At 41.9% G+C, this 22,530-nt stretch overlaps 1 protein-coding gene across 1 annotated transcript in view; it reads right to left on the minus strand.

Annotated features, from left to right (window-relative positions):
• The window catches only part of DNAH14 (dynein axonemal heavy chain 14), a 496,436-nt gene that overhangs the window by 265,461 nt on the left and 208,445 nt on the right, over positions 1–22,530 (minus strand). The window contains 5 exon segments of the mRNA XM_030558364.1: positions 6,249–6,328; positions 8,349–8,535; positions 11,271–11,339; positions 14,335–14,480; positions 14,911–14,964. Coding sequence (XP_030414224.1) covers positions 6,249–6,328; positions 8,349–8,535; positions 11,271–11,339; positions 14,335–14,480; positions 14,911–14,964 — 536 coding nt within the window.

Genomic DNA, 22,530 nt, shown 5'->3' on the forward strand with positions numbered 1-22,530 from the left:
TCCCATTCGTAATTATGGGAGAATCTCCTGTTCAGTGCATCCACGGTGGTGTTCTAATGTCCAGGGAGGTATGCTCCTGACATGGTGATGTTGTGTTGGATACACCTTTTCCACATTTTGAGTGCCTCCAAACATAAAGAATGGGATCTGGCTCGGCAGGCGAGATTGTCCATCATGACTCTGATGGTGTGATGTTCGAGAGAGGAAGGAAATGTCGGCAGGTTTTGCAGACCGCTCGTAGTTCTAGGAGGTTGATGTGTAGAGTAGATTTGGTTAACAACCATATGCCCTCACTATGTGATTGTGGAGATGTGCTCCCCAATTGATTAGGGAGGCATCAGTTGTTAGAATCATGGTCGGTGGTGGTTGGAGGAAAGGAACTCCGATGCAGACCTCGTTGGGCTGCGTCCACCAAAGCAGTGAGTCCTTGACTCTCATCCGCATGGATAAAAATTTGGGGAGGCTATGTTTGTGGGAAAGATATACTGTACGGAGCCATGCCTGAAGACATCACATGTGTAGTCTTTTGTGTCTGATCATGAAAGTGGCTGCTGCCATGTGGCCTAGAAGTTGGAGGTACATTCTGGCAGAGATCTGGGGTCATAAGTGCCAACTTCTCCTCTACCTGGTGGGTCCTCAACCTGCCCCCCTGGCCCCACCCCTGCCCCACCTCTTCCCGCCCCTGCACTGCCCGCACCCCACCCCATTCTACCCCTTCCCCAAAGTCACCCCCACCGCACCTTCCCCCCAGCCCTGCCCTCATTCCACCTCATTCCCCCAAGCCCCCGTCCCTGCCCTGACTCTTCTTCATCTCCTCCCCTAAGTGTGTCACATCCCTGCTCCTGCCCCTCCCTCCTAGAAAGTCCTAAGTGCTGCCAAAAAGCTGTTAGGCAACGGGCCGGAAGCGCTGGGAGGGGGAGGAGCGGGGATGCAGCACGCTCGGAGGAGGAGGAGGTGAGAAGAGGGTGGGGGCGGATGGAGGTTGGCTGCCGGTGGGTGTGGAGCACCCACTAATTTTTCCCCGTGGGTGCTCCAACCCTGCAGCACTCATGGAGTCAGCAACTATGTCTGGGGTGGACCTGTACATTGGATATCAGATCTAGTACAGCGGAGAATCTGTGAGGTGGTAGGAAGGCTCTGGCTTGCATGGCATCCAACTGCGCGCCAATAAATTCCAGGTGTTGTACCGGAATTAAAGTAGACTTTTCTAGGTTTACGAGGAGGCCTAGCTTCGTAAACAGGTCCATTGTTACTTGGATGGCTCGGACGGGGCCTTGAGGAGACAATTGTCCAAGTATGGAAAGATGATGATGCCTTGCTTTGTAGACAGGCAGCAACTATCACCAGGAACTTTGAGAACACCTGAGGGGCTGCTGATAGTCCAAAACACAGTACCGTGTACTGGTAGTGGTTGTCACCCATGATGAATCAGAGAAATCATCTGTGGGCAGGATGTATTGTGATATGGACATGTGTCTTGGACATTGAAGGCCAAGAACCAGGCCCCCTGTTCAACCGCCGGGATAACAATGGAGAGGATAACCATCTTAAACCGTTGCAGTTTGAGAAACTTGTTTAGATTGTGAAGGTCCAGGATGGGTCACCGGTCATTGGATTTCTTCTGGATGAGGAAATAATGGGAATAGAAACCTTGTCCCCTGTTTTGGAAAGGGGCCAGTTTTATGGCTCCCAGCTGCAGAAGATGACTTATTTTTCCCTGTAGAATGGGTTCATGAGAGGGGTCCCTATAAAGGGATGGGGAGGAGGGGTGGTGGGGCAAGATAGGAAGGGGATGGAGTATCCTTCCTTGATTATCTCTAGAACTCATTTGTCTGAAGTGATGAGTTTCCATGATGGAAGAAACAGAGTTAGCTGGTCGCCAAGCTCGTGGGATGTCAAAGATTGTGGGGAGTCCGGTGACACTTTGAGGTGCCACTTGACTCCTTGTTCTTTTTGTGGATACAGACTAACATGGTTACCCCTCTGAAAGATGGTGGGAATGATTGGAAGAGGGGGAAGCTTCTTGGGGCATTGACCACACCTTCCAAATTGTTGCTTAAGTGGGGCTGTATGAGAAGTAGCCCTCTGAGGAGTGGGTTTTCTACACTTGGAAGAAAGCCTTTTTTTTTCAGCACGGGATATCCAAATGATATTGAGGAGTATAATACTCCTCAAGGCCCCATTCGAGCCATCCAAGTAACAATGGACCTGTTTACGAAGCTAGGCCTCCTCGTAAACCTAGAAAAGTCTACTTTAATTCCTGTACAACTCCTGAAATTTATTTGCACACAGTTGGATGCCATGCAAGCCAGAGCCTTCCTACCACCTCACAGATTCTCCACTGTACTAGATCTGATATCCAATGTACAGGTCCACCCCAGCACCCTGCAGGGATCGCAGGGGGAGATGATACTTTCCAGATGTCTCTTCAATGCAGGCGTGTAGGTGCCAAGAAATCGGAGTGTAGCTCAGGAGTTTTTAAGGGAGTGCAGAGAATCATCCATGTGCGCTGAGGACAGGTTTTTTTTGTTCCAGTACCAAAGGTACCTGGGTGGGCCCCACAGCTATGGCTTCTGTCAGATGCTGTTGAGGCGACTGACGTCATTGGGGATGGTGTTCTGAGTGGGCTATGCCTCAAAGCATAGGTGCTAACTCCATGGGTTCTCTGGGTCTGGAGCACCCACAGAAAAAAAATGGTGGTTGCTCAGCATCCACCAGCCACCCACCAATCAGTTGTTCGGCGGCAGGCAGGAGGCACTGGGGGGAGGGGATGGAGTAGGGGTGGGAAGAAGCAGAGTGAGGGCAGGGGTGCTTGGGGGAGAAGAAGGGGTGGGTAGAGGTGGAGTGAGGGCGGGGACTTGGGGGAAGGGGCAGAGTGGGGACAGGGCCTCAGGATAGAGCAGGAGTGGAACACCCACTTGGAGAGAAGAAAGTTGGTGCCTGTGCCTCAAAGTGTGAGGACGGAGCCCATTTTTTCTAATCCAAGTGAGAAAGGGATGATTTTCTCTTCGAAGGACAAGGAGAATGAGGATCAGCAGACAACCTGGCAGAACGCGAGAGCCTCACAGGGGGAGAGTCCAGGCCTGGGTCTGATGCATGCTGCAGTGATTTCTCCATAAGGAGAAGTCTTAAGCTAATGTCTTTCCTGGCTCGGGCTGTCAGGAAATGGCAGTGGGAACACTTTGTAGAACGTATCCCTCTCCCAGACTGTGTATATATTGCAGATGGCTGTCTGTTACTGGTATGCTAGCCCTGCAGGAGAAGCACCTCTTACACCCAAGGGATCTGGGCGTAAGGGTGAAGAAAAAAAGCTTCCCAATTGGGATGGGCGGGAAGCAGGGGGCAAATGAAACCTAAGCTATGAAATAACTGTAAAAATAAAGAAAACAAAAAAAATTTTTTTTTAGAAGAAAAGGAGAAGAAAAAAATACTAACTACACTACAACTAATAGGTAAGACACTAACTACTGAAGGAACAAGAAAAAGGGGGCTCTGCTGTAGATTCCATCCCAGACTAAAGGTGGTAGAAAAGGAACTGGGAGGAGTCAGACTGCACAGTACTAGATATATATATACCACTCACTGCGCAAGAGGGAGGAGGTGCACATGTATGGTCCGACAGGCACTGCTGATGAAGATCTCCGATCCCAGGCGCAGAGGGCGCTGTCGCACCTACAGTGAAGCGCTCATAGGGACATCACTTGAAGAAGAACACGAAATTTCAGGTTTGGCAGAACTGCAGTAGTTAAAATGAATATCTTACCCCCAAATCACTTCTTTTTTCCAAACAGTTCAAGTTCCAGGCCCAGGAAATCTCTTCGATCAAATGGCAATCCATGATAAATTGATTTGGGGAAATAAGAAACCCAGTGTTAAGCAATCTACTTTACACAGGCCGTGGTAAAAGGGAGGACTGGCTCTGTCAAGGCTGAATCCCCACTCTGGCACTTCGAAGGCAGAAGGTGGGGGCCCGCAAGGATTTTAAAAATTAATACTTGCCACTCCAGGCTTGCATTAAACTCCTAAAGTTACAGCTTTTCTCTGACCTTGGCGTGGTAAATGCTGCCACCACCCAAATGGAAAAAAAAACCCTTGGACCCAGGAAGGAGCACTTGGGAATTCCTCCCTGTGCGGTATCCTCAAGCCCTTTCACATACACCCCTACAGGGAAGAGCTGAGAAAGAAAACAAAGGAAATTAGCTGTTGCTACCAGTTAATCGAACAACATGCACAAACCTCTTAGGACACCAACAATTCAATCCTGTTCTTAAAAATTAAATTTTATTAAAACAAACAAGAAAGTAAATACATCTGGAACTTTGGTTTTAGCTAGATTTTAAAAGAGCAATTACAAAAATTAAACACCCAAAATAGCTTTCTTGGGGTTTCAGCTTAAAGGTTACAAGCAAACAAAAGCATCTGGGGTTGGCATAGAGGAGTCCATTACCCATAAGTAATAAGCAAAAATAACTCTAATTGTGTCTTTCTAAACATTCCTGATCTACTTACACATTTAGGAATTCCAGATAAGTAGTTCTAGGTATGATCTGATGACTTATGATCAGACTTGGCTTAAAGTTGTTTACAGCATTGCTGCTCTGTGTCTCTGCTCTCCGGAGAACAATCACAGACACAAAGGGAAAGCTTCTTTCCCAATTTTAAAAAGTTCTAGCCTTCCCATTAGCTCTTTTGGTCAGGTGGCCTTTTCTTTACCTGGGGGACTTTGTTAACCCTTGACAGGTAAAGCAAGTAGAGAACAGCCACCAAGAGGGACTTTATAACTAACTGGCTAGCTGGGTGTCTATAAAAGGGAGCTCTCCCCTTTATTTATCTCAGGTTCTACCAAACATTAAGCATTATTATCAAGCTAGTCAAATAAAAAACCTGATATACTGCATAACACCAGATCCTGATAAGCACTAGGTAGAGACAGAACAATGTTATTGTTGTGCAATCAAATTCCACATGATTCCCTGGATAAAGAATTCCCATAGGCCAAAACCAACTGCAAATTGAATAGCCAGTAAAAACAGATTTTTGCATCATCACTGAAAGTTAGGGAGCTTCAGTAAGGGAAACAGCAGGGGTTGTCAGAGCATTTTGGCCTGAAAGTGATGATCGAGATTTGGCCAGGAAAGGAAGAAAGCAGCTGGAAGAAGACAACCTTGGGGAAAGTTTGAACTAGGAAGTTTGGACTAGGAAGCACCAAGTTGGAAGAGTGGGTATAGCCAAGAGTTTTGGAGGAGATGAGAAGTTAGCATTTGGGAGTGGGAAAATATTGGCGAATTTGAACAAGGAACTGTTGCAAACAGCAGTTGCAAACAGAGGGAGTGAAGCCTAGAAAATGTCTAGAAAATGTCTAGAAATATACTTTCTATTTAACTTAAGTGACAGCACAAGCCATACAGGAAATAGGTTTGTCTACACTATTTATATATACACACACATGTAAATTCCCATACGTGCATAACAACAGCTGCTAAACACTTTGGACCAGATTCATCCATGGTATACCCTCATTATTTTCAGTGAAGTTGTATTATGAAAAAATTTGGCTCTTTACCTCCCTGATGTAACTTTGAACATGTGAATGTAAGTAAAGCACAACAGATAATGTCTGCTTCTGGATGTCTGCTTCCTCTTCCTGGGCAGAAATGCATCACATTCTTTTTATGAGCCCAACACTACAAGGTATTGTGCACACCTACGTATTACCAAGCACACGCTGATGCTAACAGGAGTTGAGGGTGTTCAGCAACTCACTGTTCTGGAACTTTAATACTTAAAATCTAGCTGTTGGAAAGTAGGATGCACCACTACTAAGGCTTTGTATCAACATACAACATAAAAACCTTTATCTGCACCTCAGTGCTCGCTCATAAGCAGTATGTGATGCCAAATCAAGGTTTCACCAGTGGAGTTAATATTGATCTTGCTTGTTTTGAAAGCTGGATTTTTCAATGTAACTATCATCAGTTAAGTCTTTTGCACATTTTTAAAGCTATTTTACATTTTTGTTTGTTTAGGGTAATGATTACAGCAGAGCTCCTCACTCCTCCAACTTCCGTCTTGTGATGAGACATCCCAACATCCACTGGGCTGGTGATGTCAGTGTGTAAGTCAATAGTCCTGTTAAAGATTCTCTGTTCACAACATTTTAGTTGTGAGATTGTGTGTTATTTTGCTTGTTAAGACATCATAATAAAGACCTAAATTTCAGTGTGGAAGAGATTTAGAATCTTACTCACTGTATTTTTAATTCTTTTTTCTTCTGTCCAGCCCTCAATAACACTGTCTTTATGGCTCTCATACCAAAATCATAATGATCCTAGAAAACATTGAATATATTTCCTTAATGAGGCTAAAATAATATAACAAATTCTTAAACAGTATCAGACATAAATTGACATATACACTTGAGAACAAGAAACTCAGTAGGATTGCTTGGATGCAGAGAAGGCAAAATTTGTCCCTTGAACTATATACTTATTATATATAATAAATTACTATATTTGGAGAAATGCAACCCAATCATAGAATCAAACAAAACAGGTTTGATATAAAAATATATCTAGGTAAGAAATTTGTGAAACCAACCAATGACAGCTCAAACAAGTGAAAGGTAAGGCTATCCTGTATACTTAACAACTAATGCCTGAGCGAAAAATGTGCTAAATTAATTTTAAAAAAATCATAGCCAAGTCAAGGATTTTTTGAGGGGGCCAAAGCAATAAATTCACATTATGGAATGAACTCTTGCAAAATCTATTTTTCAATATTAAATGACTGATCATTGTTGAGTTGTAAAAGCAAAATAAAACCAGAAGAATCCTAACCTGGTTTTTTTGCTGTTGGTAGAAACAAGAATTGCTTAAGCAGAGTATTTGTATGCAAAGGTTTGTTTAAAATGTGTTTAAAACCTATTTAGTATTAATAGAGTGCCCTGAGATATTTGTAAAAAAAAAACTGCTATGAAATCAACTACAAATGGACTCCACATATCCTCTGGGCGCATGATAAGCAGCCTCACTTTCCACATGTATATTCTGCAATCTTTAAAATACAATTCTGAAAATGCAATGTAGTAGTAAGCTGTGTTGGTCCCAGGATATTAGATAGACAAGATGGGTGAGGTAGTATCTTTTATTGACCAACTTCTGTGGGTGAGAGAGACAAGCTTTCCAGCTTACACAGAGCTCTTCTTCAAGTCTGCTAAATACAAGGTGGAATAAATTATTTCAAGGGACTATTTGAGGTGAAGTGGTTCATTAACGCCCCTCTAGTCTCCTCATTGTTTTTGCTGATACAGACTAACAGGGCTACCCCCCTGAAACCTCTAGTCATAGAGGGGGAAGCAAGAGAGGGAGGGGGAAAGGCACCTGGGGGGTTACAGATGGTTGTAATAAGCCATAAATCCAGTGTCTCTATTCATGCCATGATTTTTAGTGTCTAGCAAAGTAATGCACTAAATGCACTAAGTGCACTAAATGCCCCAACAATAACTATATGGATGAAACCACACAATCACTATCCTCTTGAATGAACTCACACAGGAAAATGATAAAAGACAAAAACACCATATCACCTGTGGGTGAATACTTTTCACAAAGCAATCACTCTAGATCTGACCTATCAATCCTCAGTCTCAAAAGAAACCTGCAGAACATGTTCAAAAGAGCCTGGGAGCTTAAATTTATAACTTTGCTAGATACTAAAAATCATGGACTCAATGGAGCCCCAGGAATTATGGCTTATTACAACAATCTATAACCCACTAACAATGCCCCCCCCAGCTGCCTTTTCCCCTCCCCCTGTGACTGAAGGGGTGTTAACGGACCACTTCACATCGAATGGTCCCTTGAAATATGTGTTGACTACTTATGCTAAACAATCTGTTCCATCTTGTATTTAGCTGTGTCGCTCTGAGCAGGTTTCCCAGACCTAAAGAAGAGCTCTGTGTAAGGCCACGTCCAGACTACCCGCCGTATCGGCGGGTTAAAATCGATTGCTCGGGGATCGATATATCGGGTCTAATCTAGACGTGATATATCGATCCCTGAGCGAGCTTATATCGATTCCGGAACTCCATCAACCCCAACGGAGTTCCGGAATCGACACGGAGAGCCGCAAACATCGATCCTGCACCGTGTGGACGGGTGAGTAATCCGATCATAGATATTCAACTTCAGCTACGTTATTCACGTAGCTGAAGTTGCGTATCTAAGATCGATTTCCCCCCCTTAGTGTGGACCAGCCCTAAGTCAAATGCTTGTCTCTCTAACCAACAGAAGTTGGTCCAATAAAAGATATTACCTCTTGTCTCTCTAATTCTAAAAATGATATTTTACCTGTTGTGACAGCTGATTGCAAGCCAACTGGTAAAGAATGACCAATTTCCTAGAGAGTGATTTTGCTGATTTGAAACCTTCTGAAAATAATATTACTTCAGCAATGAGTTCATAATCTGGTACCATCATTGAGACAGGTCGAAACAAAGATTTTAAATTGTCTGGGAGTTCTACACGGCCTTTGTACCTAGTGAAGAAGAAGAAAATTTCTCAAGCCTTCAGAAGTTACATCTGTACTAATTATCTGGGAGTTAGAATAGTAAGAAACTAAAGAATGATTTCTCAAACACCAAAAAAGTTATAGTATAGTATTATCCTATTTTGGTATTATCCTAAGGAATTAAATAGTGAAGTTTTGTTGCTTACATCAACATATTTTAATTAGTCCACAGCAGATAATTTACTTCAGGATCACCAATATAACAATTTCCCTTAAGTTTAGATGTTTTGAATACATACAAATGCATGCACGCACATCATTAGTTTTGGTATAAAAACAGGCAGGAGATAATTATCTACAGATATGTTTCCAATCTCTTTTAGAAGAGTGTAAGACCTATGCAGATTCAGACACTTCATATGCAGACACATCCCTAAACTTTTATTCTATGGATCAGCATAATCACTGTACATTTGCCTCTACTGGAATTGTGAGATTTCCTAGGGCTTTTCTCTGTGCCCTATTCTCTCTTGCCCATACGTGCACAAAGTTACACTCTATGGATGGGCAGTCACAAAACCTATGTCGCTGTTGTCCACAGGAGTAGCAGACAATTGCATCTGGTCCTTGTAGTCTATTAGCCTTGTGTCCTCTTTCCAAGTTTCACTGGGCCCAAATTCCTGCATTGGTTTGGGGTTAGCGGGGCATTTAACATTACAGACTTACCACCACTGGGCCCAGTGCGGGGCACCTATCACCTATCCTGTCCAACGACCCATTAAGTGTCTGGGCATTAGCCTTTGAGCAATAATCTGCAGCTGAGCTTTGGAGGGGAGGGAGTATTGGCACAAATACTAACAGTAGGTTTCTAACCAAGCCCAAAGAACTCTCCAGCAAAAGAGGAGGCTGAGGCAGGGATATGTGTACAGGTGTCTTAATTATTTTATATAGATCTGTGTTTTTTTCATGTTTCTAAGTAAAGAGTAAATATGTAACAGAATCCCGTGCAAAGTCTATCTATTGGCTGGCTTTCACTACCATGTACCCCTGAACAGGAAAACTAAGCCAGAAGACTCGCACCTTTGCTGGCATTCTAGGGAATATGCAAAAGCTGCTGTAGATGCTTGGGGGAAATGACACTAAATTTTCAGGGCCTAGGCAACTGGGGCATCAGGGGCCTCACTGACAAAAGGTGTGTCAGACCTGAGGTCTGCACCTGGAATGTGTACCCAAAGCCAAAACTGGGACTAAACTCTGTCCAGCCCCAGCAAGCTAAAGACAAGCTGGATTCAACATTTAGGTTTCCTTACAGCAGTCTAGTGAGTGTCCAACAGTGGGAACTCAGCCAGATCTGTGACAATATAGAAAGAGGATTGAACAGGGCCACCCAGAGGATTCAGGGGGCCTGGGGCCCTGCTGCGGTGGTAATTTGGCGGGGGGAGGTCCTTCTGCTCTGGGACCCACCGCCAAAATGCCCCAAAGACCCAGCACCTCGGCGGCGGGTCCCGCTTCAGTGGTAATTCAGCAGCGGAGTGTCCTTCCTCGCCCTCGGGCAGAAGGACCTCCCACCGCCGAAGACCCGGAGCGGAAGGACCCCACTCCAGGGGCCCCGAAAACTCTCGTGGGGGTCCCTGCGGGGCCCAGAGCCTGGGGCAAATTGCCCCACTTGCCCCTCCCTTTGGCGGCCCTGGGATTGAAGTGGGAGAAGAATACCAAACCAGTTGCTAGGCAGGTGACTTGAAAGAAAAGCAGACAATGAGAGGAGAGGTAAGCAGAAATAAGATCTGAGAAGTACAGACACAGAAGGCTGAAATGGAGGACAAGCAGCTCAGATTTGAGGCGATAAGTGACTGCAACACAATATGCAGGGATTGAAACATGGGAGCATCAACAATAGTGGCCAGAGAGGAAGATAATTGTGGCAGCAGTGTCTTGAATAGATTGCAGGGATGCAAGGGGACAAGCCAGGGAGCCCATGGAGTAAACAGGAACAATTACTTTTTTTGTCAAGGTTCCATTTTTATGATCAAGATATAGTCAAGGTCCAGACTCCAGAGAAAACAATAAAAATAACAATAATGATAATAATAAGTAAATAAAAATATTTCTGGTCCTGTTCAAAAGCATCTGGCAGTCCAGATTTGGCCCACAGCCTGCATATTGATGACCCCTGGGGTTCAGTAGCTGAGACAAGTGGTTACCAAAGCTTAGACTAGGGTTTAAGGATGATGAAGAAAACAGATTTTCAGAGGTTTCATAAAGGAAGAATCACATGACTTGCAGAGGAGGCAAATACCACTATCTATTATAAACCCATTTGAAAGGGGAAAGTTACAAATGTTATGATTATAAAGAGGGAGAGGGAAATGGGGAGGCAAGAAATGATGAATTCATGACATAAAAGGTATACAAAATATATTGAGAAAAAGAGGAAAAATATAGTTTACTATTTTATAGGAAAAATAATTTGCTCTCTTCATTTTGAGCAAATATGTTTGAAAGCAACATGCTGAGCCTTAAGGGACAGATGACGACGATAAATTAGGAAAAACAGTCTCATCATTCCTTTCGGATCCTGGAACAAGCTACAGAAAAAAGAGAGCAACTCTTTAGTTACTAAATGGACAAATATTCTAACTAATCTGGAAGATAAACTAATGCCAAAAAGCAGCCCAGAGTTTAATCTGTGTGAGCATCAAAGGGGAATTTTGAAGCTCATGCTTCGACATTCTCAAACAAGTCTAGTTTTTATTGTCACTTACCCAGGATTCATAGTAATAAAGATTCCACAGGATGTATTGATACGGATTTCTTTTCCTTCCAGCACAAATCTATGTTATAAAGCACATTATTAATCATTTACCCCCCAAAAGGGGAAAAATAAAAATGTTTTCTGCACATTTAAATTGGATAATAATATAATGTATTAATACAAATATTAAAAAGACACATGCATAAAAGCAAAGCAAAATTATGAGGGAGAGGGAGCAGACAGACAAAGATAAATGACTTTGGGACAAATCTTGAACAAAGTGCAAGTGAATGGGCCTTTCACAGAGAATCTCTGTGAGGGTGAAAATTCTCCATTGTAGGGAAGGAAAGGCCAATGCATCTATTACTGCAGTTTATGGCCTATAATAATGACTGTAGCCTCTGCATTCATGCATACATACCATAAGTATTTTGGTCAGTGGATTTACACAGTCACACCACAACTCTCCTGATACGCACAGTTGCTACCAAGCTCTGCTATAGTGAGGGTACGATGTCCTCCTCTTGCACAACCCCTCCACAGTTCCCTCTTCCCCACTCACATGTAACAGAACCTAAGTGATTCAAGTGCATTCAGGGCTTTATGTATCTAAGGAGGGGATGATGGCATGATTCAGCTTTCTGTTTCCTTTTTGGGAGTGTGGGGAAGCCAAACAGATATTCAGGTTTTTTTGTGTTTGTTACTAGCAGAACTTGTCCTCTGAACAAGGTATACAAGGATTTCCCTCTGTCCCATACTCTGCTCATTCAATCATAATAGAAGCTAACCCCTTCAAGGTAAACTGTACCATTGTTCCTAGCAAAACAAAAAAAAAACAAAAAAAAAACCTTGCCCAGACTGCTTAAGAGAAACCATCTTAACTCTGCTAGGAATGTTTAAATCTGGTTATCATCAGCAAGGATCAACCACAGGCCTGGTCTACACTACGAGTTTACATAGAATTTAGCAGCATTAAACCACATTAACCCTGCACCCATCCACATAATGAAGCCCTTCATATCGATATAAAGGGCTCTTAATACCGGTATCTGTAATCCTCCCCAACGAGGGGAATAGCGCTGAAATCGGTATTGCCATTTCGGATTAGGGTTAGTGTGGCCGCAATTCGACAGTATTGGCCTCCAGGAGCTATCTCACAATGCACTGTGACCACTCTGGACAGCAATCTGAACTCGGATGCACTGGCCAGGTAGACAGGAAAACCCCCGCAAACTTCTGAATTTCATTTCCTGTTTGCCCAGCGTGGAGCGCGGATTAGCACGGGTGACCATGCAGTCCAAGACTCAAAAAAGAGCTCCAGCATGGACTGTACAGGAGATACTGAATCTGATCTCTGTATGGGGAGATGAATCTGTTCTATCGGAATTCCATTCCAATAGACGAAATGCCAAAGCATTTGAAAAAATCTCCAAGGCTATGACAGAAAGAGACCACAACAGGAACTCAACACAGTGCTGCGTGAAACTTAAGGATTTGAGACAAGCGTAACGGAAAGCCAAAGAATCAAATGGATGCTCACGGAGAGAGGGAGGGAGGGAGAGAGGGGGGACTGAGGACTCTAGCTATTCCACAGTTCCTGCACTCTCTGAAAATCATTTGCATTCTTGACTGAGCTCTCAAAGCCTGAAGGGTCAAAAACATTGTCGCGGTTGGTTCAGGGTATATGTTGTCAGTCCCCCCCGCTCCCCATTTCTCGCCTTTTTTCAATGTCACCGTATGTCTACTGGATGCTGCTGGCAGACGCGGTGCTGAAGCGCTAAACAACGGCATCTCCTCCCCTTCCCTTCCTGATGGCAGACAGTGCAATATGACTGATAGCTGTCGTCATCATCATCCCGTGAGTGCTCCTGGCTGGCCACGGTGAGGTCGGCCGGGGGTGCCTGGGCAAAAATGGGAATGACTCCCAGTCATTCCCTTCTTTAAGCTTTGTCTAATGGAGATTCAGTCCTGCCTGGAATATCATCGCAGCTGGAGGCTGCCTCCCCCTGCCTTTTATCTCTGATTGCAGATGCAATAAAGTCAGTTTCTTATTTATGCATTCTTTACTACTTCATCACACAAATGGGGGAATAACTGCCACGGTAGCCCAGGCGGGGTGGGGGAGGAGGGAAGCAACGGGTGGGGTTGTTGCAGGGGCACCCTCCAGAATGGCATGCAGCTCATCATTTCAGTGGGATGTCTGGGCCTTTGACCCGGAGCGGCCGTTTGCCTCTCTGGTTCTTTAGTAGGCTTCCTGATATTCTAGGCCGGACTGACTCTACGTTTAGACAAAACGTAAAGAAGGGAATGACTTGGGGAGTCATTCCCATTTTTGTCCATGCGCCCCCGGCCGACCTCACCGAGGCCAGTCAGGAGCACCCATGACAACAGCAGACGGTACAATATGATTGGTAACTGTCACTGCCAATTTGTAAAGCAGCAGACGGTGCAATAGACCTAATAACCGTCTCTGCTAACTTGCAAAGGCAAGTGAATGCTGCTGTGTACAACTGCAGTACTGGGTCTGTCAGTAGCATCCAGTAGACATACGATGACAGTGAAAAAAGTCTGAACGGGCTCAACAGTTGCCATGCTATGGTGTCTGCCAAGGCAATCCAGGGAAAAGGGCACAAAATGATTGTCTGCCATTGCTTTCACGGAGGGAAGATTGACTGAAGACATTTACCCAGAATCACCCACAACATTGTTTTTGCACCATCATGCATTGTGATCTCAACCCAGAATTCCAATGGGCAGGGGAGACTGCGGGAACTATGGGATAGCTATGGGATAGCTACCCACAGTGCAACACTCTGGAAATTGAGGCTAGCCTCAGTACACGGACGCACACCACCGAATTAATGTGCTTAGTGTGGCCATGTGCACTCAACTTTATACAATCTGTTTCCAAATACCGGTTTCTGTAAAATCAGAATAAACCCGTAATGTAGACATATCCATAGTGTGGAACAGGTATAAGAAATTCAAGTGCCTTTCTACACCTAAAACAGTAAATAGCCAGTTCTATAAGGCACTATTACTTGCAAAAGAACCAAAGAAATGAAAATAAATACCTGATAACATGGCTATCTTTTGCAGCCTTGATTGTCTGAATTTGTGAAGCAATTACAGACAGAACTTCTATATCTATGCGATTGAACTCATCAAAACAACACCATGTTCCAGACTGAACTAGTCCACAGAAGAATTTTCCCATCATCTTAAGAAAAAAAAAAACAGAGAAAAGAACAGAAATTAGTATTAAGAGCTGAAGCTTTAGATGATTTTGGTAATACTGATTCTTGAAAAACTGCAATGTCCTTTAATCACAAGAGCATGAGAGAAAAAACAGAAAGAAATCATCTTATTTATTCAAAGGGAGCAGAACAGTAGACAAAACACATTCTCTGATCCTAATCTAAACATATTCCGGATCCAGATTTGCACACAGCTCCCTGACCCAATCTCTAAATTTAACTATATTCACTTTTCCTTAAAAAAACCCTTGTATTATTATCATCTCAGTTTTTAACCCAGAAATGTACTATAGCTGTAGGATAGAACTAAGAGGAAAAACATGAAATTATTTATTCTGCTATGCAGTACTATCCTGCCAAGTTATTTGTGATAAAGAACATAACATGCCTTACCTGATAATCCAAACCTTCAAAACAATTAAAAACCACACAGAGTTTTCCCATGGCCTAAGGGAAAGAATAATGTTTTAGAGCAGATATGACACATTTCTTGAAACATTAAAATAACAGCGTATGAATAAGGTCATCCCCATGGACATAAAAATTGTTGAAAGCATATTTTTGAAGAATTATTTTTGATGGACAAATTTTTATAAGTGATTCTAAAAGGAGAGAAGTAACCTCACTGTAGGTCTGATTCACCCTTTACATTTCTAAATCATCACTCTTCACATTTACAATTAAGGTAGGCATATGACCTACGTCTTGCAAATACAGAAAGAAAACACACAATCTAGAACAGCAGCAATATCCTTATAATATATTAAAATATCAATCAGAACTTAATAAAAACCCTCTTCTTTGGTACACTGTTAATAGGGCAAAAAATGCATTGATTTAATTACTACTGTGGACTGAGAAAATATTAAAATCATTATATTTTGAGATGATAAAAAAATCTTTTTTTTTTTTTAAACAAAAGAGGCAAAATTCAGCTTGCTTTCAGCAGCTGGGAAATTCTGCAATCATTCTATAATGAGGTAGATCTTCCAAAGCTCCAGATTTACATGGGCAAAAAGGGTGACGTGAAGGAACATTTTCATATCTACCTTCAAGGACAGCAGTTTCCATGATCTGGCATTTTAACAGAATATGTATCTTACATAAATGAGGATTTGATAATTAATTCAAATATAGTTAAAAACATGGGCAATATTCAAAGTAGAAAACCCAAAGTCAAAGTTAACATCATGAATCATAGCCACATCTTCTTGTTGGGTAATATCTGTCACTCTGAGTTGATTACATTGATTAAAACATATTGACAGGGACTAACAGAAAAACCGAACGTAACTATAATAATATGGATGGTCTTATACCATGAAAATAAGGAGTACCCAGGTTGTCCCTCCACCTCCTGAAGGCAAATACAGGACAATCTATAATTTGGAAGAGTATAGATCTTAAACCAAAATTTAAGAAAAGCTATACAAATTCAACTACTTTCAGAAAAACCACCCATCTTGGCATGTAAAAATGAGGCAGAGATAGAAATTGGGAGAATTAAAAATCTCCTAAAAAAATACTAAGGCTGAAATTTGGCCGCTACACCAAACGTCAGCCCCATAGAGCATCTGCAATATTATTTTAGCATTGAAAATTCTTAGCACAGGGCAGGAGTTAAAAAAGTCTTTTCAGTGTTTTCTTCCCTTGATACTGTGTTTGTTGGGGGACCTATTGAGCATTAAAATCTCCCAAAATAATCAGCTGAGTCATTGGGAATTGAAGACCTATCATACCAATTTACTCATCAAAGCACCCCCACAATGACTCAGAATAAAATGTGGAAGATAAACATTTAATAAGAAAATTTGGAGATGGGGAAATTAAAAAAAAATAGCCTGAATGTCCTGACACTTTGATTCCAAAAGTTAAATCTGGCACCGGAGAAGGATAATGGCGTTTTCTCTCTGACTCCCTCTGGCAGGAGGATACTGTCAAGTCTGGTGGTATGCTCCTGGACAGTGTGGAGTCTGAACCCCCGTGTACTGAGCAGCTTGATTTTAAGGGGCATTCAAAGTGGCTTCCAGTCTGGAAGCCTTACCTCCCTAGAAAACTTATCTCTGGTCTTGAACCCCCTGCAATAGGACACTTATGCCTAATGTGTCTTTCTCCCACACTGTTTAAACAATAGAAGTGGGGATCACTGAGTAACAGACTTTCTATAGCCACAACAGGCTTATGCCCTGGGACTTAGGCATGCCCAGTACCAAACTCAAAAGCAGGAGTGAAAGTAACTTAAAGGACTTACTGGTATGCTGGAGTCCTGAGCAGGGGCTTGGCCTCAACCGGAAGAGGCATGGCCTTTCAAGATTTAAAGGCCCTGCTAAGATTTAAAGACCCAGCCAGCACCCCAGGGCCTTTAAATCACTCCAGTGCTACCAGCTGCAGAGGCAGCAGGGAGCTCCGGGCCAGGGGTGAATTAAAGAGCCTGGGGTTCTGGCCATCACAGAGCTCCGGGCACTTTAAATCACAGTGGGAGCTCTGCCGCTGCTACCCTGGGGTGGCAGGGCTTGGGCAGGTATTTAAAGGCCCCGGTGCTCCTGCCACTGCATTGTGAGATTTCCGATTTGCTATACTAATTACTTGTTCTGAAATAGTTATCTAATTCATTCAGCTATTTTAAATGAATGCATCTGATTGCCTTATATACTCTCTTTTATTACTTGTATACATATAATTTACCATTTAAAAGAGGGCTTTCTTTCTTTTTCATTTCAGTAGACAGCTTCTGTAATGGTTGGCCATACACATGGCGAATAAAAGGATAGATATGAGAAAATAAGAACTGATCCTGTGAGATACTGAAAACCTCCAGTAAGATATCAAATATATCAGAACCTCAGAGTTATGAACACCAGAGTTGTGAACTGACCAGTCAACCACACAGCCCACTTGGATCCAGAAGTACACAATCAGGCAGGAGCAGAATAAAAAAAAAAAGGCAAATACAGTACAGTACCATGTTAAAAGTAAACTACTAAAAAATAAAGGGAAAGTTTAAAAAAAGATTTGACAAGGCAGGGAAATTGTCTTTGTGCTTGTGTCATTTAAATTAAGATGGTTAAAAGAAGCATTTTTCTTCTGCATAGTAAAATTTGAAAGTTGTATTAAGTCAATGTTCTGTTGTAAACTTTTAAAAGAACCACCATAATGTTTTGTTCAGATTTTGTTCAGAACATTTCAGAGTTATGAACAATCTCTATTTCCCAGGTGTTTGTAAGTGTGATATTCTATTGTACTCTGAAGTCCAATTCAAAGGGAGTTGAGAGTGCTCAACACTTTGTAGCATTGCATGCTTGGTGTGTTACTGTTTTATGAATAAAGGTGAACATCTCACATAGCAGTTTTCCAGTGATATTTGCAAATATTTTCTGAAGCTTTTTGGATCATAGAAGCAAAGCTTCAAATATTCTCTAATAATATACAATTCTAAAAGAAGAAAAGTAGCAGTTAAGTTTTGTCTCTTAGTAAAAAGTAGGGGCCAAAAAGAAGCTGAAAACATCCATGTTTTTAACACATATCTACCAAGTATATGTTTCCTAAGTACTTTAATACTGAACAATTCAAGACTCAATCAAACGACAAGAAATAAAAATGATACAAAGGACTAAAATAACTGATTTCATTTTGGTAAATAAAATGTATGTATTAAATACAGCAAATTGAATGAAATAGATTAAAAGTAAGAAAATATTGACATCACAAATATTTTTGGCACCATTGACCTAATATATTTAATTAATCCTTTCCAAAACAGACGAACTACGGTCTCATGGTAAAAGGCTCAACATTCTCACTAGCATGCTATTACAGAAACTAGAACTGATATATATAGTTTAAACCCTTACACTGGGATAGACAGCCTATGGCACGTGTGCCGAAGATGGCACACGAGCTGATTTTCTGTAGTACTCACACTGCCTGGGTTCTGGTCACTGGTCCGGGGGGCTCTGCATTTTAATTTAATTATAAATGAAGCTTCTTAAACATTTTAAAAACCTTATTTACTTTACATACAACAATAGTGTAGTTATATATTACAGACTTATAGAAAGAGACCTCCTAAAAACGTTAAAATGTATTACTGGCACATGAAACCTTAAATTAGAGTAAATAAATGAAGACTCAGCACACCACTTCTGAAAGGTTGCTGACCCCTGCCTTCCACTCAGATATGTACCATACACCATCTTTGACTTAGTTCCAAATATTTATGAAAATACGATCAAATTGAAAAAAAACAAAAATTGTTTCAGCAGTTGAGGGAATCTAAATTGTAAGAAAATGACATGAACTTGATGGCCCAATTTTATTCACAAAGTTGATTTGAAAGCAATAAGTTGTATCTTAAATATAATGCTCTGATACTGAATCATCTTATAGTGCAACCAACTATAGAATATATGCCCTGAATTAGAGTTTCATAAATTTGACAGTCAGTAAAACCTTAAAATTTATCACGAATGGACACAATTAACTACCTTTTGGTCTTCATTATTAAAAAATGGCAAGCAACCTCCATAACACAAGTTTTTCCAAGTATCACTGTCTTTCTGACTCTATGTAAACTTTAATTAATTATGCATTTCTGTACCAATTAAAATCACTTTGGAAATGATAAATTAAAGGTATAGTGCAACATTTTAGAGCTACACAGGGAAGAATAAAAGGCAATGGGCCAGTTCCATCCCTAATGCAACTCCATCAACTATAATGGTTTTGCATTTGAGATTTATGACTTATTTATTTATTATTTTCAGAATGGTTTGAAACAATTATGTATATGTGTTCTTAGGATTCAACATTTAAACAAGGCTGAAATTCTATTCTGAACAACCATTACCCTAAAGAGTGTCTACATTCTTTGTAGCTACAGTATTTGTTTTATATTCAACTAAGGTTTGCAAAAAATACCATACCAATTAAAATCCTTATAAGGATAAGAGGGCGAAGTCCTTCTTACTCACAATGAATAGTTTACTGATCTCCATAAAACTCTTCATGTAAGGAAGGCAAACTGTCACGGCCCAGAATCTACAGATGGAAGAGACTTCCCTTCTAGTCATCTAGTCCATCACCCTGACAGTGGTGGTCTCATTCTTATTGTTACATTTACCAGTGTCTTCTCCAACCTACATGTAAAATGTGCCATTATCCTAATTATACCAACTTTAATTATACTAAACAAATTCTCTCTCTTGGGTGTTTAAATCTTTCAAACATTTTCTCTCTTTTTCTCTTTGGATAATTATAGAATTTGAAGGTTGAGAGTGCAGGCACGATCATCCCAGCCCTGCTAAAGAAAGGAATCAGTCTTGCAGTGAGTGAAGAAGCCTCATTGTGCTGGTATCAAAAACAGATGGGACAATGTGCTTCTGTATTGATTTCAGAAATGTAAATGCCATAACGAGATTTGATACCTACCCTATGCCCAGGGTGGATGAATTACTAGGAAGGCTGGGAGCTGCCAAATACATCTCTGCCCTAGACCTCACAAAGGGGTAGAGAGAGATCTTTGACCTCAGAATCACAGGAAAAGACAGCTATGTCCACCCCATTCAGTCAATACCAATTCCACACTATGCCATTCTGCCTCCAAGGGGTAGCATCTACTTTTCAAAAACTCATGATCCAAGTGCTGTGACTTCACAGCCAATATGCTCAGCCTACATAGATAACATGATTTATAGCCATAATTGGGACAATCACCTATGACATGTCACTTCTATCCTATGGGCTTTCAAGAGTACAGGACTAACTGCAAAGATAGCCAACAGTAAGATGGCGAACTAGGAAGTTATATACCTCAGTTATAACACAGGGGGGCAAGTTACAACCACTAATTGGCAAAGTACAGATCTTAGCTACCTGCTCTATCCCGATGACAAACAAACAGCTACAACTCTTTCTGAGCCTACCAGGAAATTATAGAAGATTCATACCAGACTTTGCCATGATTGCAGCATGTCTCACAGACCTCATGAAGGATACTAATCCTAAGAAAATCATTTGGTCAGAGGACTGTGACAGGCCGTTTAGGACTCTAAAAGACCATCTGTGCCAAGAGCCAGTACTTCTCCAATCAGACTTTTCCAAAAAGTTCACATTACAAACAGACATCTCTGATGTAAGACTGGGTGTAGTTCTTTCCCAGGCAGTTGAGGGAGAAGACTATCTGGTCCTCTATATACACAGAATACTGTTTCCCCAGGAGGTTGCCTGTTCAGTCATAGAAAAGGAAGCTTTAGCTGTGAAATGGTCTGTAGATTAGGCCCTAAGACAGCATTTGTTGGGAAATCCATTCTCACAAGTAACAGACCATTGCCCCTCTTCACTGGTTAAACTCCATAAAGTATGCCAACCCCAGAATTACACAGTGGTACCTTTCCTCACGGTCGTACAGTTTTCAGGTATTTCACTGAGCTCGGAATGCCCACCAAAACATAGATTTTTCCCTCCCGAGAGAGTGGGGACCTGGGTCTGAAGGATATGAACCCAGGTCCTGTTTTGAGGGGAAGGGTGTGGGATGTGGCATACAAACTCCACACTAAATAACAAGGGGCTAAGGAGCAACTTTGGTACCAGATGACCCTGCCCTTCCACACTTATAAAGCTTGTGCAAACTGGAGACGGACTTTCAAAAGGGAAGCAGAGCAGCTCAGAAGGGAACAGGCAGTGTAAGAGGGCAGACCTCTGCTCTCAGTTCTGCAGAAGTACTGCTAGGCATCAGCCAATGAGAGCTCCTGGGCAACACAGAACTGACAGAACCTGCAAAAGAAAAACTGGAGTCTGTCGCCCCTTACAGATGTATTCACAGGAGAGCTGTAAGTAAAACAAGAGAAGTAATTCTTCCATTTTACTTAGCATCGATAAAGCTTCAACTGGAGTACTGTGTCCAGTTTTAGGTACCACACTTCAGGAAAGGTGTGGACAAACTGGAGAATATCCAAAGGAGAGGGGAAAAAAGATGAAAGGTCTAGAAAACATGACCAACAAAGAACGATGGAAAAAATTGGACTTGTTTAGTCTGAAGAAGAAATGAGTGAAGGGGGACATGATAACAGTCTTAAAGTACATAAAAGGTTGTTATAAAGTAGAGGGCAATAAAGTATTCTCCTTATTGTCTGAGAACAGGACAAGTAGTAATGGGCTTAAATAGCAGCAATAGAGATTTTGGTTAAACATTAGGAAAAATGTCCTAACTGTAAGGCTATTTAAGCATTGGAATAAATTACCTAGGGAGGCTATTGAATCCCTCTGTGACTGGAGATTTTTAAAAATAGGATAGAAAACCATCAGGAATGGTCTACGTAATACTTAGTTCTGCCTCAATGCAGAGGCTGGATGAGATGCCCTATTGAGTCCTATCCCTTCCAGTGCTATATTTCTATGTTTCTATGCTGCGGAGTGGAGGAGGAGCAATGGACTTGATACAGAGCACTGTAAAAGAGCCTCTTTGAGGAGAAACGCCCCAGCGAACTCTTCCACAGGGTGGGAAAGCAAAAGAAAAAGGGTTTAAACCCCAATTTTTATATTGCTTGTTCATTCACTATACATATTGCTGCCTTATTAAGGGCACATTTGCTTATGTCTTTTTGGTACCTAGAGTCTCTGGTGTTTGCAATATTTACCCCTTAGCAGGCTGTGAGGGGTTCTCATCTCTGTGGTCTTGTTCCTGGTCAAACTTTCCATAATGGGTCATGGCTTGGAGCTGAGCCTGAGGCTGAGGCTTCAGCACACCTGTCTGACCCAAAGCCCCATTCCCTGGCAGAGAGAGGGTTGGCAACTTGTTGGAGTAAGTTTCAAGCTTGCCCTTGAAAATTCCTGAAAAGCTGCCCATAACAATTCTTGGACTTGACTCGTGCCTGCGGGGCTTCTCTGCTGACAGTAGAGGGTGGTGGGATCACACTCAAGAAGTACAGTACTGGAGAAGGCAGAGGATGAGAGCCTCAATACTCCATTAATTCTTCACCTTAGGGAAGTGAGAGAGGAGCTAAAAGCTGAAATCAA

The sequence above is a fragment of the Gopherus evgoodei genome, chromosome 3 (assembly GCF_007399415.2).
Source record: "Gopherus evgoodei ecotype Sinaloan lineage chromosome 3, rGopEvg1_v1.p, whole genome shotgun sequence".
NCBI lineage: Eukaryota > Metazoa > Chordata > Testudines > Testudinidae > Gopherus > Gopherus evgoodei.